Source organism: Hipposideros armiger, unplaced genomic scaffold (assembly GCF_001890085.2).
Source record: "Hipposideros armiger isolate ML-2016 unplaced genomic scaffold, ASM189008v1 scaffold_292, whole genome shotgun sequence".
Taxonomy (NCBI): domain Eukaryota; kingdom Metazoa; phylum Chordata; class Mammalia; order Chiroptera; family Hipposideridae; genus Hipposideros; species Hipposideros armiger.
The window spans coordinates 341604-360214 of NW_017731642.1; the positions used below are offsets into that span (position 1 = coordinate 341604).

General features: G+C 42.9%; 1 protein-coding gene across 5 annotated transcripts in view; it reads left to right on the plus strand.

The window, feature by feature from the left end:
• The window catches only part of SOBP (sine oculis binding protein homolog), a 161181-nt gene that overhangs the window by 78544 nt on the left and 64026 nt on the right, over window positions 1–18611 (plus strand). For 4 of the 5 annotated variants that reach the window (XR_002125803.1, XR_002125804.1, XR_002125805.1 and 1 more), the window contains exon 5: window positions 16466–16561. The exons of the other annotated variant lie outside the window; for it this stretch is intronic. Coding sequence is in view for 1 of the 4 variants with exons in the window: in XM_019658996.1 (XP_019514541.1) it covers window positions 16466–16561 (96 nt within the window). In the remaining 3 variants the exon portion in view is untranslated. The remainder of the gene's footprint in view (window positions 1–16465; window positions 16562–18611) is intronic. 5 annotated transcript variants of the gene reach the window in all.

Consider the following 18611-nt stretch of genomic DNA (forward strand, 5'->3'; position numbering starts at 1 on the left):
GTTGCAACGAGTGTGAAGCACATGCCTTAACTTTTGGTTCCTTTGGCTTTTTTGGCTAGTGTCTCATCTGATAAGTCACAGTCTAGCTTCTCCTGTCCGTATTTTTACTGCACAGAAGGTTTTCCAATTTGCAAGCATTTGCAGCACGGCTGGGCTCGGAGATACAACAGAATGTGTATGTAGTACAGTATGCATTCAACTGATGCACGAGATTCTTTCCACCATATGTGCAAAGCAGTGTGCTTTTCACTCAAGGCGCCATTGCCAAAATTGCCAGGAGCACATGAATAAGTGAAGGAGACAACCTCATACCCAATACCAGGCCTCGCCCCCTCCTTGGAAGGAGACCCTTGCAGCCACCTGCATTTTTATCCCCCCGTAGCTCATTTGTCACAATGTTTTGCACTCATCCTTACACAGCTCTAACCTCATCTCTCTCCCTCAGCCTTGCCCCAGTTCTTCGCCTGCCATTGTTGAGGCCGGCATGGCGCCTGGTTGTCCTTCCAGTAGGAGAGGAGAGGGGGTAATTAGCACTTAAGCTAATGAGAACGACAAGACTGTGGTTAAAAACTCATCCATTACAGAGGAATGACACAAGGGAAAACCAGCTGATGTTTTCTTCCTTCCCCTTAAATGTTTACTGTCCTTCGTCTCATGTAAAGTATAGAATACCAAGCCTTTTTATAGGAGAGTGACATTGGTTTGGTCTTTGTAAATCTTCCAGTGGAACATCTTTCATGATAAGAAAAAAATGAGTGCTATAAAGGGATTGTATTTTTCACTCACCTCTTTGAATCTGTCTTGAATCTCCTTGTAACCTAAGTCCGCCAATCCAGAGATTGGAAGGGGGGGTGGTAACAGTTTTTTACTTTGATATAGCTGCCTAAAATTTGAATCATCATCTCCTTTGGCTTTACTAAAAACTTAATATTTGTTTGAAAGCATACAGCATTTCTGACCAGAAGATATCAGGGGACACACAATTCAAACCCTTTTCTTGAACTATCCCATCAGCGTTACCATGGTGGCTACAGCCATTCTCATTTAACCAAATATGGTAACGTGTACTAGCCCCACTTCACTGATGGGAAACAAAGTCCCAGGGCCTAACTTCCTTTCACATGTCCTTCAACTTCAGCCACCAGTCTGGGAAGTAGGGCTCTTTCACCCATGGGCCCTGCAACAGGGTGTGCCTGACAGATAGGAGGGGATGGTCTGTCTATGTTTGATGTAGGTCACTTAAGTGTAATAACAGCGCTATTATAATCCATCTGTTGTAAATACATCATTATCTCAATTCTCTGCATTGAATTCATTCATATTATTTGCAGGCATTCTCTCCCAACATGTTAACAGATAACCTTTGGGCCAATAGAAAGTGTGATTTTTTTGTTTTTGTTTTCATGAATACTAAAGAATTCTCTGCTCTTGACTGTCTCCACAACATAGAACCATGTGTGGCTACCTGCACGCCACCCTACCTTTCCTGACCAGTAGATCTGGGGAAATCCTTGCCTGTGAGGATAGATATGCTTGGAATTGCGGGGCTCTTGGGTTTCAGCATTGTCCTTTGTCACTGTGGGGCCCAGGGGAAGGTGATGTACGCACAAAGGGAAAGGACAGGCTGATGGGAGATACCACCTTGTTCATGTGGAAACCTGGGTAGGAAGGGAGACAGCTGTGCTAGTGAGCACTCAATGAGAGGTGAGAGCAATAAAAGACCAAGGACAGGAAGTGGTGGGGACGTTGAGTTCCCCGGGAACTCCGACTGACCATCCATGGCAGCGAGAGAACTGCCTTTTAGAGCATTCAGTGTAGAGCGGGAGTGGCTTCTGAGCCTCGGAGAGCAACCCGGCTGGGAAGAGCCTCCCTTCAAGCCCATGCTTTGGGTGCACATCATCACCTTGTAATGGAGGTGACAGTCACACTGGAGCTCGAGTCTCATTCATTTGGTAATTGGTTATTTTAACACAAACTGTGACTAAGGAACATGATTACACACCTGTCAGCCATATGATGGGGAAGAGAGCTGTCTGTGAGCAGAGGAACAAGCCGTATTTCTACCCGGTCTCCATGGAGTCTTCTCCATCAAAGATGTCATTTTTCATTTTTACCTCGAAACAAGACAGACATTATAGCTCCCGACCTGTCTGTATCATTAATGGGGATAGCTGCCACAGATGCTAATCTAAACTAACACAATTTCATTTTGATTATATCTTTGTAGACATCAGATCCTAGAGCACAGGAGGGCAGGATATAATATGAAGAGACAAATGAGCATAAACAGTAGATGGTACCTGCAGAGCCGCTTCCTGAGACCGAGCAAGGGGTGGGGAGAAGTAGAAAGGGGAGTGTTTCATACAAGGAGGACATTTGACTTTAAGATGAAATCAAGCTGTAAAATAAAAGAAAGCTGTTTCCAAATGCACACGTGACTAAAGGACTTCTCACTTATGGAGAAGGTTGCTGGGGCGACTCAGAGTCCTGTCTAAGGGTTAGGAGGGGGAGATGATGTGTCAGAAAGATGGGGAGGAACACATTAAAAAACAAACTAATAAAACTCAAAGGCAACAATTTTGAGTTGCATGCTAAAAAGAATAAGGAAGTAATAGATGCTGCAACATTTAGTTTTGTTTTTTTTTTAAAAAGCCCTAGCCTTTAGAATAAGAAAATAATGTCCACTCATTTGTACAGTGTCTGAAAATAGTGAACCAAATATTATTCAGAAATTCTCCCTCTCCTTTACCTTGTCTGCACCTCCCTGTTTTTGGTGAGGTCGTTCAGCTTGGAAAGAGTGTGTGGGCTACCATGAATGTGTGCCGAAGCCCTGCCAAGCACTTTAATCAGCAAATGATCCAGGTGTCCTCTGTGACTGCATAAGAAACAAAGTTGATACACAGTGCAGTTAGCTGGAAAATAAGGAATAAAGGGAGATAACATGAATGGTAATGAAGGGGACCAACAATAAAATCTTGGTCAAGTTATAGGTGGCCCTCTGTATCTGCGGGCTTCATATCTGCGGATTCATCCAACCCCAGATCAAACATTTCTGAAAAAAATTGCTACACTGATGCCAATGTGTACTATGTAGTTAGGTCTCTGATTGTTGCGTCTGTACTGAACATGTACAGACAATTTTTTTCTTGTCATTATTCCCTAAACAATACAGTATAACAACCCTGTACATAGCATTTACATTGTATTAGGTATTACAGGTAATGTAGAGATGATTTAAAGTATACAGGAGGATGTGCTTATATTATATGCAAATGTCATACACCATCTTATATAAGAGACTTGAACATCTGCGGAGTTTGGAATCTGCAGGGGGTTCCTGGAACTCATTGCCCATGGATGCTTAGGGACTACTGTATTTGGCAAAAGCGTAGTGAGGGCCATGAAATTCAACATATAGCAGTCTCCACACATGCCAGGCTGCTCTGCTAGCATGGAAAGTTTCTTGGTGGAGATGCCATGCATGAAACATAAGAGGAGAAGAGATACAAAGAAAACAAAATGATGCCTTATTTGCAGAGAGCAAAGTGGGTAGCCAGATGGCCAAAGCGAGATAGAAGTGGTCATTAAATATCAATAGACCAAGGCTGTGAGGAAGGTTGGGATCCTGATTAGTGGATGTGCGTCTGCATTTCTACAAGTCCTCAAGCCTTTGCCAGTGTCTTCTGATTGTCATTCGCCTTCACGGCTAAACATGCTCTATAGTTGAACACAATTCAATTTTAATCAAGACTTTAATGATAAGAGAAGATAGTGGGTCCCTATTGCCTTCCTGTCAGCGGAGTTGTTCTCTCCAGAAAAGAAAGTAGGTTTGTGAAATGTAAATAACTGTCATCTATTGAGTACTTACTCTGTGCCAGGCATTGTGTGGGATGTGATGGGTTATCTCATTTAATCCTTGCAATGAGTTTCTGACCTGGGTGCTATGCCCACCCTACCCCATTTTACTGGTGACACCAGAAATCAAACTCAGCTCAGTGTTGACACCAAATGGCCTCCCTCACTCCTTCCTGTACTAACATTCTCAGCCAAATGGCACATGGCGGGGAGGGGAGAGATGGCTTGGCCTTTAAGAATTGGCTATCACTTTTTCTTGCTTTTTGTTTCCTCATGATTCTTGTGTGCCTACAAGAATATTTTCTACTTCTTACTTTTATTTACCTTTAAAATTTTTTAAATTTAAAAAAAATCTAAGTTTTAAATAGATAGAAATGTATGCTATTTGACACTCCAAATTGTGTATGGTTAGACCTTGGCAAGGGATCGTTGGCTCTATTGTTACCATTGAACTTAAAAAATTAAAATGTGTTGAACATGTGGGCTGAATACCATTCATTTTAGATGCTTGTTGGATTACCTCCAATTTCTGGACACATGGTAGATGCTTAATAAATGATGAATGAATGAATGAATGAATGAATGAATGAGATCTAAGGGAAAAGTTATGTAAGTTCCTTCATCATTGCTGTTGGCTCCCTGTGGGGTCACAATGTCACGTACAGTGGTTTGGTATAAATATAGCGTGGGAAACAATAGTTAATGGAATAGGGCAGAACATTTTTATAAATCAAAGGCATAATTCTGGTTATTCTTTAAGGCAAAGAAACGAATTGGCTATCACCTAGGCCAAACGTTCTAGGGTTACATGTAAACGCTGCTTGTGATCATTCTTATTCCCCTTTCACTGTTTTTCACATCAAACCGTAACAGTTTTCTGTTCTATGATTAATTGAGAACCACAAGAAAGTTCTATGAATTTAGAATCCTTTGTTTATGAAAACACATCTCAGTCTATCTTGATGCCCAAGAAAAGATTCAGGCTCCCACCTTGGAATCTCATAACCTTTAACTTGTAGGATGTGCAAATGAAACTGGAATATAAGAAAGTTTCAAGATGAGCAGGCCACCCTGGTGAGAAGTCTGTTACTTTGGGGGATGTGCCTTCCCCATCTGCATATAGCGCTTTGCCTGCTGATATGCAGGACCCCCCAGCACACTCCCGTGTTTGCGTGTACTCCCCATCTTCCTTCTCTTCCCAGCCTCCCTCTTCTCTGCCCCCTACTTCAAGTGCAGAATACTTGAAAGGGCCGTTACTCTTTCTCCTGGAGGACTTAGGGTTTGGACCTAATCAGCCTTTGGCTGTGTTCTTGTTGCCTGTGTTGCCTTTGGCTTGGTCGACTGACCTTCAGGCTTTGACCCTCAGGGAGGAGGTGCTTACCACCATTTGAGCTGCACTGGGCATCAGTTCTTCACCATGAAGAGGGCAGACCAGGAGGCAAGATTTTCCTCACCCCTGCAAGGACCCACTGGGACATTTGAGTCATGACTTCTCTGCCTTCTGTATAGTAACACCTACAGTTTCTGTTGCTTTCTGTCAGCCAAGTTTCCTGTGCTGACTGCGCTGCAGCTGAAAAGCCAGTGTGATGTGGAGGTCACGAGCCTGTGCCTGGTGTCATGACAGCCACATTCAGAGCCCAGCTTGGCCATTATAAGCTCTTTAACTTTGGACAAGTTACTTAACTTCTCTACATTTCAGATTCCTTGCTGGCAAAATGGAGGCGGCAATGGCCATATAGACTTCATAAGGATTTGCGGAGCTTTAATGAGCCTAAGCCCACAAAATCCTTAGCATGGTGTCTCACACAGCACAAACTTTAATCTTAATGTTGCTGTCAAAGTTGAGTTTTCTTCCTTTGTGGCGACAGCTCCATGAAGCAGTCATTGAGTTGGAAGTTTCTGCAAGTGGTGATATTCTTTCCAATGGGGTCCAGAATGTGGCCTGAGAACCTCCTTCCTGTGTGTCTCCCGGTTACCTCATATCTAGAACCACACTGGGCAATTGAGACACCAGGGTGCAGAGGAACTGGAATAATGTGGGAATTTTGGTAACCAGAAAGGTTGGGTGAGGGAGAGAATGGAGCAAACAGGTGGGAGGGCTGCAGAGGAAAACCACCTTGTTCTCAATTACACTAAAAAGGGAGATGATGTAAAAACCCAGGTAATGTCTTGTCTTTTGTCATCTTGGCTTTGATTCCAAAATATACCTCCTAGAAATGTAATAATAATAATAATAATAATAATGATATTGAGGAGAAACTTCTAGATGAAGTTATCACCTAAAAATGGACCTTAACCTGATACTCAGCTGTTGGCTTCACCAGAGCCTTCCGTCAACCCCAAATTCTGCTGTCGTGATTATCTCCTACTTAAACATGCCACAACCCCACCTTTTATTACCTCCATTCATCATCTGCAGAATGGCTGGGATTTCAAATTAAGACTCCGGAGAGTGTCGTTTGAGCAGAGGTTATTTATGAAGCCCCTTTGCTGCTATCTTTGCCTTTAGCTCCTCAGAGAGGCCCATTGGTCCTGGGTGTGGAAACAAGGCAATTTAGGTCTTGTTCCTTTAAGCCTCTGTTAACAGGTCAGGTGGCACATGGATCGTAATTGAAGCTGTCATGAAGACCATCCCCCTGCTCAGAGCCACACCCCCACCTCACACTCTGAGAGAACCAGAGGCACAGTGAATGGCCGTGTCTCCCTGTCTTTCTCCTTTGCCAGCTTCCTCTGGCATAAATCACAGCATCACTCCACACTGGGCAGGCCACTTGTGTGGCCAGTGCACAGAACAGTCAGGATTTTACTCCTAGTCCTGGTCTGTCTTCTTCAGGTTCAGGCCAGCTTTAGATCTTTACACACATCGCATAATTTTCACTTCTATTTCTTACAAAACAAATCTTCTCTTTAAGATACCTTGTATGTGGAGTGTCATTATAGGATGTGGAGTGTAAAACTGTCCCAGGCCAAAGCAGCGACCAGGACGACCCTCCTGTGGCTGTCCAGAGTGGAGGACCATAGTAGCTGGTTCAAGGCTATGTCCATGAGGGATAACAACCTCTAACCAGGCCAAGTGTACAGATTCAAGGGCCCAAGGCAGGGCCAGGGTGAGGGTCGAGAGCTGGGAATGGTATGGAAGTGAGCTCAAGCACCAGCTGGTAGGAAACCATTGACAAGAGTGCAGGGTCATTACTGAGAATATCTTGGGGCATCTACAGGCCCACCTTATAGGTGGGTGGGCACCCAGGGGATGGGGTGGGCTGAGGCTTAGCATGTGAACCATCCAGAGCAGACACAGGCAACCCTGTTGTATCTGGACCCTGCTTATGGCATTTCTGTAATTGCTGAAGGGAGAGAAGGAAGCTAAGTTGGGCTAGTGGAGAACCTTTGTTGTAAATAACGATTGTGACATCATAGTTTTTGACAAGTATGGCTGCTAATCCAGAATTTATAATCCTTGACCTCAGAACTAGAAACTAATTCAAGGATACCATTAGCTTCAGTTTGTGACTCGTGACCAGGGTGTGCCTTTGAGTTTTTCTTCTGTGGGTAGTGAGAGATGTGCACTGCTTCATTCACATCCTCTCACATGTTTCCTGGTCTCCATCTCCCCTTTGGCCAGGCCCACCTGTGTGTGATGTGGCAGGTCGCGATGAAGGGTTTGTTCTGTGACCAGGACACAGAGCAAGCTAACTCTCCCAGGAGGACTGTGGACCCAGCTTCTTGTGTCGTCTTCCCACCAAACAAGCTAATTAGCCATTGACATGGTCAGGGCTGCATTACTGTTGCTCTGTCTCAATTATTCCTAGTACTGGAGTGTGTCGAGTGTTGAACAGAGACTGGTGCACTGGCCTTTGGCTCCCCACAGCCCCATCCTTGAAGAATCACCACGATTCAGGCCTGTTTCTCAGCTGGGCAAGTCCAGAGACTCAGTTTCACCAATTTGTTCAAGAGTCTTCATGGCTTCGATGAACTGACTCACGTTAACCAGAGTCATAACCTGCGTTTGTATACCAGGGTGCCAGGACTAACTGAGATAAGACACACAAACGTCTGTATAGTCTGTACAGCATCATCTGTGAGATTAATAAAAAATGTGATACTATTGATAATGCTTGTAGAAAGTCACAAAGGAAATTGCCAAAGGATGTGAAATGCTGAGTGAGCCCTGGAGGACATGTCTCTGGAATTGATGAGCTCAGATGTGTGATCAATGTTCCTAATGTTATTTAGTAAGAATCAAGTTAGAGAGGTTTGTGTGTTTTAAGAATTAATTTCATAAACTTTGAAGTACCTCTCCCTCAGGCTGTGCCAGAGACCTACTGACTTGTGCTTGCTCTGGCCTCGCTTTTCCTGGGCTCTTTGCAGACCACCATGCCCCTTTCTGTTATATTTGTCATTAATACCCTCCTTTCTTGATTTCCTTGGTGTATTCACTCTTGGAATGTTAAAACCAAAGAATGATGAAAACCTCCCTTAATTAACCTATATTTAAAATCAACGACATCAGTATTGTCGAGTTATTCCATATTTATTTTTTTTACCACTAGCAAAGAGTAGTAAGTAGATCATCAGGGTTTAGAGTGGGGATGCTGGAGGCAGACTACCTAGGTTTGAAGGCTGGTTTCACGCGACTTTGTGTAAATTGCATAATCTCTCTGTGCTCCAATTTCCTCATAAAAACGGAGGCTAGTACGTACCTTCTAAGGTTTTGTTTTTGTTTTGGTATATGTATGGGCGTGTGTGTTAAATGGGTTAATCCACGGAAAGCACTTAGAACGGTGTTTGGTGCATAAATAAGAGCTGTAAGAATGTTAGTTGTTACTATGAATCCCTGCTAATATCCAGAGCAGTATCTTCCTCTGGTTCAAGCGTGTTTCCTATTCCCGTCAGAGGCCAGGTTGTTTCTGGGGAGACTTCCTGTGGATAGTAAATCTCCTCCGTAACGTCTGGATCCTTTCCTAGCCTTACAGATGGGGTCCTGCAGTCCCCTGCCAGCTCTGGCCTGTTTCACATTATCTCTAATTTCTCAGGTCCATCGTGAGGTCTGTATATAAAGACATGAGCCCAGCCTCTTCTGCCTAGTGATTTCAGAGAGCTGGACTAAAGGTACCACCTGAAATGCCTAGATTAGGCCAATTATTTGAGCATTTTACAGGCACCAACTGGTAGCAAAGTGGAATCATCCGTGTTTCCCTGCCTTTTGTTTCCCTTCATGGGTCTCTGGGTAATAGATGCAAATGAATAGTGGAAAATCCAAAAGGGGAGCGCTGGGTGGAGGCAGGAGGTGGGGGAAGGGGTGCAATCGAGGATAATCCACCATGGATCAAGGGTCCTGGGATAATCAGAAGCTGCCTGGGATGTGATGGCGATGTGTGTGGCTTCGGAGAACAGAAAAGAAGAGGGCTCCGTGCCTCAGGGGCTGGGCCTTACCTGTAGACCCTTTGAAAAAACAATTCTTAGCAAACCAAGACATTCAGGTGACCTGACAAAGAGCAGTGCAAGGTAAATCCAGAAGGATCAGCTGTCTGATACAGGAAAAAGATTAGAAAAATGAAAAACAAGGATTTTCAGAACTACTTAGCAACTGCTCTGATTATTCCAGACACAGCTGGAATGTGCTGGGACGAGCATGATATATTTCTGTTTGTGTGGTAGCTGTATTTCAGGCTGATGTGGAATCTGTTGCCGTAAGTGTCATGCAGTCCATTAGGGGCCCTGAGTAAGACGGCCATTAATCAGGCACGAGATCAGCCCCATAGCCTCATGCTGGCAGCGCCGAGTGGCTCTGACCTGACATCGTTTAAGGAGATGCTCATGGAAGCCATAAACATGATTCGATTCCCATTATCTTCGCGTTGTATATTTGTTACCGTTATTCTTTGAAGACTCCAAACTGGATATTAAAAATTTATGATATATATAAAGGTTTGCAGGGAGTGAAAAACTAGCTGCAGCCAATCAGTCCATCTCATCCATCAGAGACGTGTGAGCTGTCAGAGGAGCCTGAAGGGGTATGGAGAGAGCCCCTCTGCCTGCCAGTGGAGGAGGATGGAGGATTAGGAAGAACCTCGCTGGGGAAACAGCTTATCCCTTGGCCCACATGCAAAATGGGCATTTAAATTCATTTTGTTAAAAGAACAAAGTAAAACAGCACCGTTGCAGGAATCCCACAGTCAGTCTCTGATGACAAGCTGATGAAAGAGAGGGCAAGGGATCCTGAAGCAAAGATTAGTAGTAACATGAATTGAGCAGATGCCTGGGTCCACAGACTCGTGTTTCTGGTGCCTGGGGTATCTCCAGAGCAGGTGGGAGTCCTGTGTCCAGGAGAAAGATCTCTATGCAAGCTGCGTGCACACGCAGTCCTGTCCACAGCCATGCAACGCTGTGATCTGTTCAGTGACTTGAATATTTGCATAGGAACAACTCATACTTAAGGGGTATCTATCCATTTATAGAGGAAGGCAGCTCAGAGTGGAGAAAAGACACTTCTGGGCCTGGGTTTAAGGAAGAGCAAAAGGTTAAAGAATCCATTCAACATGTATTTACAGGATTGTTTGTTTATGAGGTACTCTGCTGAGCATAGGGGCATCATCCATAATGCATGGTCTCAACCTTTAAGCGGTGTCCAGTCCGGTAGGAAAGATAAGACATGAGTCATAGCCAAGATGAGTTACACCCAGACTGACTTGGGCACTATAACTAGGTGAGATATCAGAAACAGGGAGCATGACACCAAGCTGGTTAATCTAGGAGTGGACTTTTCGAAGATGAGACAAAAACCAGAGGTTAGACTGACCTTTGTTAGGCAAAGGGCAGTTTAGGTGGGAGGCAGAAGAGAGAAACATGTAGACAAAAGGATTATTGGCCAAAGTCTGAATGGAGTTCAAGATCTGCAGGGAGGCTAAGACCCTTGTGTCTAACCAAGTGGGAGGGACAGGTGTTTGGCAGAAGCGCATGGAATCGTCAGTGAGGGTCCAGGGATGAGGCAGGTATGAACAGAGAGCTCTGGCAGAGGCCTGCTGAGACTCAGGTATGGAGAACTCCTGAGGTTCAGAGTCAGAACACTTACCTTTAGGGTCTGGAGTGCCGGGCCGAATGTCCAGTTGCTAGGGTTAAAAAATAGGAACCCATTCATTCATTCACTTACCATTTTCAGAGCCCTTATAATATGCCAGGAACCAGAGGAGGTTCTAGAGATTTGCAGCTGAATAGAACAATTACTGTACATGAGGACCTCACAGATTAGAGGGGAAGACAAACGCATAGATGGTCAGAATACAATGTGATGGATGGACTGGACATACATGCAGGCACAGCGCCCAGATTAGGACCAGGGGGAGAAGTCTTGAATGGCTTCCTAAAGGAGCTGTAGTGTGAAGTCTTAAAGAGGATACATGAGCATTTTCCAGGAAAAGTGGGGAAGAGAGGTGGGGTCTGGTCTTACCCTGAGAAAATGGGATAAAGGACGGGAACTCCATTGAAGGGAAGTGAAACTTCAGTCATGAGGAGTCGGGGCACCAAGATGAGAATCACTGGGCAATAATTCAAGTGGAAACAGAAGCTACTCCATAGGCCTCCGTATGTTATTCCAGCTCAGGAAATTTCACTGAGGGGCAAAGAAAACAGGCTGACCTTTATTTCAAGTTCACAGCACACTGAAAGGCTGCATGTGGCAGCTGCCATTTATTCCTCTTTGCGTTTCCTCAAGAGAATGAGTGTAGACATTTGACAAACGAAGGAAAGACCAGAAATGGGATAACAGAAAATGAAATTCCAAGAGTTTTCAGAAGTTGGTGTCCGCATGCTTTTGTCTTGAATTTTGAAAAAGAAATTCTATTACTCCTGGTTCAAAAATTTATTTATACATTTTTTTTCCCTCTACAACTCTTCATTTCTAAACTTATTCCCACAACTTTGAGATGCACTATTTTTGATGTTCCCAAGTCTGGTAACGACACCACATGTGTGGGCTGACATGTGCTACATCTGCCCCAGCATTGGAAAGCTAAGTCTGGAAGCTCTGCAGAGCTCTTCCCAGCTCAGATGCCAGGCAAAACCTTTTCTTGTTTCCAAAATGAAATTCTGAAATCACAATGACACAGAGGTGTCAACTCCCATTCATTGCAGGGAGTTGGTAACGCCCAAGCCTAATTACCTTTCTACTTAAGTGGCAACAGTGTTAACCTTTCCATTGAGTCAGAAACATCTCACTTTCCTGGGGTAGGTCAGTGGAGCTGTTTTTAGAAGGTTCCACATTTTCTAAAGGAGTCTTCCAGAGGAGAAAGAAGGCTGATCTTGCTTGAATATGCACATGGCATGGCACCAAGGCTTTGGCCCAAAGGAAGAAGTGAATGCTTTGAAAGAGAACAAAGTTTCCTGTATGTAAGAATCAAAGTGAAGTTAAGTAGTGATGGTTCACAGGGAAAGAGAGGTGAAAACAAAGATTGCTTAAGCCAGAGATTTTTCAAGTAGAGAGGCAATTAGTCTAAGTTTCTTACACACTCTAATATTTATTCAAATGCTCGGCACAATGTGAGAACAGATGCATGACTGTCAGCAAGATGGGAGATCCCCTTGCAGTTTAATCAGAGGATTTTAATTTTTATTTCTATTTTATGGCACTAGTGAGGCGTCTTACAATAATAGATCAAAAATGCACTTTCGGTCTGACAATCACATTTGTAGTCAAATGCAAAAAAAAAAAAAAAGCTTCCCATTTGCTTTACCCCATGGTTGGCATAAATATCTAGCATATTAGTCAAAATAAAGTTGACTAATAAGACACGTGGAGAGAGTTAGTTCATCATGAGGTGTCTTGATATTCCTCTGTCAGAACTGGTCACTCTAGAACAAAATCGGACATCAACACAGGTCTCCTGGCCCCAGGGGTACCAAGAGCTGGCAGTGGGGTGGTCTGCCCTGAGACAGGCAGTTAGAGAAAGCATCATCTGTAGAGAATTTAAAGACAACAATAAAACTAGCTGAAAGTTGGTCTGCTTGATGTAATTACCATGACATCTTCAGGGTTCGAATGCCCCTCCCCCCAGGGGTTGTCAGTTCCCTCTGTCCGCCCCCCTCCCCTTGACATGCCATTGTCTGCCACTCCAAATGGGACAGATGCAGAATAGCACTGGCTTCAATATATAAGTGGTTATAAAACGTTCTAAGTGATTCGACATGTAAAGTAAGGAAGTTCCTCTGGATTTGCACACTGCCACCAATTGCCGTGGAATGATAACGGAGCCCATCCCACCAGGTAGTGGCTGGGGCTAGAGATCCCGTGGTGAGGAACCAGACGCCATCCTGCCCCCAGAGGGCTTGCAGTCCAGTGGAGGAGCCCAAAGTTACACAAGCCAGTGTAAGGGTGCACCTGTGTCTAGTCTAAGAGAAAGCTGAGTGGAGATATTGGACTTGGCTAGAGAGGTTAGGAAGGCCTTTTTGAGGAAGTGGTCTAGTACTTCTTCCATGATTATTTGTTATACCAGAAACTAAAACTAAATATATGTATATTTTTTGCCCTCAAGTAGCTAGTCATGTAATCTCTGGAATCTTTAGCGTAGGACCCACCTCAGGCCCCATCCTATATCCTCCTAGGGTTGCATAGCGGTCACTCCAGTGGGCCTGGGACGTGGTTAGGGAATGTTCTGGCAGTTCTGCTGAGAGCCTCTTCTTCATACCGGTAGGCACTCCCCTTAGATCAGTGGTTCTCAGCCCTGCTGTACATTACAATCACTTGAGAGTTTTGTTTTTTTTAAAACCCATCCATGTTCAGGCCCCGCCCTGGGACAATTAAATCAGAATCTTGGAAAGGTCTGGGGGGAGAAGAGCAGTCAGGCACCAATATGTTAACAAAAAGAAAATAAAAAAACACCCAGACGATTCTAATATACAGCCAGAGTAGAGAACTGCTGCCTTAGATGAATGCAATTATCTTAACTTAGTCCAGTCAGAATAATTTAAAACTTTACCTTAAAAAACCTCAGCATGCAAAGGGAATCACTTTAGTGAGAGGCGTGTGAATGCGCTCATGCTGGGGCTCCTTGCACGTCATGCCCTTTCCATCTGTGGGGCGTGTGGAAACGCAGCAAATGGTTGGAGGATAGAGTGTCTTAGATTCTGGAATCAAGTTGATTGTCAGAGGCAGACCATTCCCAGGGCCGTGGGAATTTGATGCAGAGGCAAATATATGGCTCAATAAAGAAGCAAGTTTCTGGCTTTCTCTCTCCACTTCCAATCACCCCAACTCCCCTCTCCTTTCTCTTACACTGCTGCTTTATTTAGCCTCATAAACTATGAGGCTTTATATGAAACCTAGAGCCCCTTTGAGGAAGCACATTCAAGGTTTAGATTTTTTTTTTCTCCTTTAAAAACACAAAAAGCATTGTAAGGACCTTACATGTAAATGGAATGAATGTATTTTTGCCACTAATGTTGAAAATATCCCCAGGCATCTGGTGTGTATGAATGTGTATACATAGTACATGCATAATAAACATATTCCACCTTATGAATATTTATACACAAGATACATATATATTGAATATAGACATACATATGTAAATAGTAGCCCTTGTAAACTATATGCAAAGTGTGTTTTCAAGCATATGTATCATAGTGCATCAGGAATATAATAAACCTCCCACCAAGTTTAGCATATTTTGGGGTGGCATTTTCTACAGAGCTGTTTATGGTGGGGTCTAGTTACAATCCCTATATTTTTTTCTTTCCCCCATCACTTAAATATTCGTTAATTACCAACTAAAAGTAAGGCATTGAGCATGGCAGAGTAAGAAAGATAAATATTGTCCCTGCCTTCAAGAGACTTACACTTCACAAAGTGGCTTAAAATGCAGTTATGAAGAATCCAACATTGTCACTGCCCATTGGCATCTTACTGCTTTCTTACAGCTGCCTTTTATTTTTACACTCCACTTTAAAGCAGGGCCCATTTAAGGCTCTATTAATTTAAACCCTGATGGAGCTGCAGGCTAGAACTGATGCCGTGAGAAGAAACCACTGGTTTCAGTGCCTTGATAGCCATTGGACACAAACAATGCTTACACTGTTTTCTCTGTCACATATGGTCCAATCCTCTGACTGCATTTTAATTTTACTCTGATTTGGTAGCGGGGAAAGGTACAATAAAAAGGCACCACATCCCAGAGATGGTTATCAATTTCAAAAATGAAACCAACACAGAGCCGTCTCTCCCTCCACAAGCTTCCTGAAACCCGGATATTACTGTCTATGACATTCCACTCCCAAACTCCATCCAGGTCCCACCCTGCAATAAGTAGCAGACAACTTTATTAAAAACAAGCTATACGTTCTCAAATGTACAAACTACGGATCCCTTTCTAAAATGACAATCCCCAGTCTGGCTGAGGAGCTCTGAGTGATACTTGTCAGCGGGAAGATGTCACTCCATTAGAGGAGAAACAATACATAAGGGCTGTCATCGCGATGCCACAGATGTATGCCCGCTGTGTTCCCCGCCTCGATCCATACATCACAACAGGTAGTTCTCAGCTGTTCCCTCGGTGCCAGACATATATCTTATCTAAAGAGACAGCAGACAGAACTACCTGCTGCTTCCTGTGCGGCTCTCCCTGTGTTTCTCTCCTTTTTCCTACTTCACTTGGGCTTTTTAAAATCAACTGGCAGGGAGCCAGAAGCTCATCATTTTAATGCAGTGCAAAATGGAATATACATAATTATATGCAAGCCATATGTGAGGGAGACAGCTCAGCTGTGGATTTCAGGAGGCCAGGAAAGAGAGAGCAGTTAGGGGCTCAGATGAGATGAGAGCAGAGCGGAGTGCAAGAGTCACCCAAGTGAATGGTTTAATGAGTGTGCTGCAGACACGCCTCCTTTCACCTACCTCTCCCTTCTCTCCAACTCCAAACCGGAAACCGATGGAGATTAGAAAGAGGACTGTATGCAAGCGGTGTTGCTGATGGGTTCTGTTAATGTCTCCATTTTAAACTTCAGCTTTCTTAATTAACAGTGTAGATTAAAATAACCAGTAACTTTTAATGCAGCTTCTTAATTAAATCTATTTTTTAACTGCATTTGATTGAAGAATCACTGTACTTACTAGATCATTGCTCCTTTCAGATTTTTATTTAAAAATCGAGGGGAATCAGTTTATCTCTAATAGTATTACGATGCAAAATATAACGATGCAAATTGCTTTTCTTATGGCCTTGCTATTAGAGTTTTTAAAAAGTGCATTATCTAGAGATTGCTTAAGCATGCCAAAAAGTTTAAACACGTATGTATGTCGTATAAGCTTAAATGTGCCCCCAAAGTCATTGGAAGACTACAGTGGTGGCAATTTCCAACAAAATTATTTTATTTTGGTTTGTTTCATATCATTTTAAATATTACACCACAATGAATTTGCATGTTCAAACAAAACAATGTAAAGAAAAATAAATCCCAAATTTTGATATCTAAAAGGCGTACTGCGTATTTAAACAAACTTCTTAATAATGTTGTTATTTCTGGATTCCCGTTTGTTTAATGATCTGAGCTGTTATGCTTTTAGCTTTTTTTTCTTCCATTATTTGTAAGTCCCTAAATAGGCCATTATATTTCCCTTCAGGCTAGAGATGAAGATGGACATGCTGAAAATTTTCCCCAGCAGCACTATGCTAAGGAAACTCCAAGGCTTGCCTTCAAGAATAACTGCGAACTACTTGTAAGAATAATACACTTCCAACAAGTCTAGAATGTTACTGTAGCTCAGTGAAAACAGTTTTTGAAAGGGTTTGTTCATTATTACAATAATTTATGAAGTATTGTAGTTTTTCTGTATAGAGTGCTAAATGCTAATTCTGATATCGCTGAATATTAATGATAAGATCTCAAATTGTTTGCACATCTTTTGTATCTGATGCTAGAGCTTGGATGGCCTTGTCTTAGCTTGTTTTGTATAGTAGTTTATAAGCAGCCATTTGGAGAATGGCTAGTAAAGTTAAAAATACAGAGAAAGACAAGTTGATACATGTAGCTTGGAAAAAAAAAACAATTCCACCTCCACCGCCTCCTACTTCCTAATTGTACACTATTTTAGGAGACAACATGGTAGTATTTTGTTCTGCTAGGAAAGATAGCTGAGTTGACACGCAGTACTCCCTTTAGAATTCAAGTATTCCTGCACTGTCTTGCCAGACTCAATCAGGCGCTTTCGTCTCTCCTATGTGGAAGTCAGAAAAGCGACAGGATGCGGGGTGTTTACAAGTCGTGAGAGAAAGGGTATCAGCTGTGACAGGGACTCCGTTCCAAGGCAGGGTTAATTTGCTGTTCATTTTAGCATTTACAGTCAGACAAGATGAAAAGCAAGCAGGAATGCCTATTATATTTCTATTAAATGAATCTGTTGGGACCTAATGTTCTTGATTAGCTTTCGAAAATGAGTGCTCCGCAATGCATTTTCTGTTTACCTAAAGTAAACAGAGAATGAATTGTCATTTATTTAGAGATTCGAACACTGCTTTGGAAAATGAAGCTTTACGAGGGATCTAGCTATGTTGTCCCTAAATGTTCTTTTCCTTTCAATTGCATTAGAGCAAAACATTTGCTCCAGCTAAATGAAAAACGCTGCAAGAGAATGAGGATGCTCAGTTTTTACATTGTGAGGTAGTCTCATTTCTGTTTAGTTTGTTGGCGGAACCCCCTGCAGCTCTGCCAGGTCTCGGGTATTAGGAAATCCCACATGTAACCGTGTTTGGACTTAGCTCTGATACCAACTGTTCATTAAAAACAAAGTGTCCAAAGAGCAGGAGAAGAGAGGAAAATACAGCTCTTACCCATTCTAGCTGCAGTAGTTAGATGTTGACAGCAAGAAGGTCCTTTCCCTGCTCCCTCCGCAGTCTGCACGGTTACAATAGCACCACTCATCCTTTGACCAAACCAATCCTCAGGCAGATTCGCTGCTTATAAAGGCAATTTTTCCCCCTGAAAAGTTAACTCACTCACCTTATTATGTTACCTCAGAACTCTTAAACTCTGGGCCTGCTAGCATTACCGATCTGGAGGAAACCCTTTTCATTGAGTTCCTTGTTAATGTTTCACTCCGTAACTATGGTTATCCAGGAGAAGACCATAGGGGCCATTTAGGCTATGTTTTGGTATCAAAATGCTTTATGGGGGAGTTACTTACTAGTTTTTAGAGAAATTGTTTAAAGTGATATGTCATATTTGATTTTCCCCCCTATTTATTAGAAAAATGAATGTGCTTGAGTCTTGGTGTGGTCAGTTTATACTGCAGGAAGTAAAACGTATATGTGAACATCTTTTCCAGCTCGCTCTAGAGAAATTACATGTATAGTCATTGCTGTGCTTAAACACAATATTGTGTTGGCAGTAGTTTTGAGGGATTGGTGCAATCTTTGTTCTTTCACTGTTAGAAATGCTTTATTTTGGTCAGCATACTTTCTTGCAATAAAAGAAAAAAGGAGAATAAAGAGAAAAAAACATGTAAGCTTATTTCTCCAAGGAGAAATTTAATTTTTTTCAGCTGCAAGAGAAACGATGGTGTTTGGCTGGTTATGAAGCACTGAAAACTTACGCTTCTATATGAAAGAGATGTGTTTATTATTAAGAGAGAAATAGGAAGTCCTTGGAGTTTTCTTAGTGCAGCTTAGAGCAAATTTTGAAAGAGTCCACAAGAGAAGACTGCAAGATCCCTCCAAAGTGCTTTCTTAGCTTAAGGGTGTTTCTGCCATCTTGCATGGTTCACTGCAGCA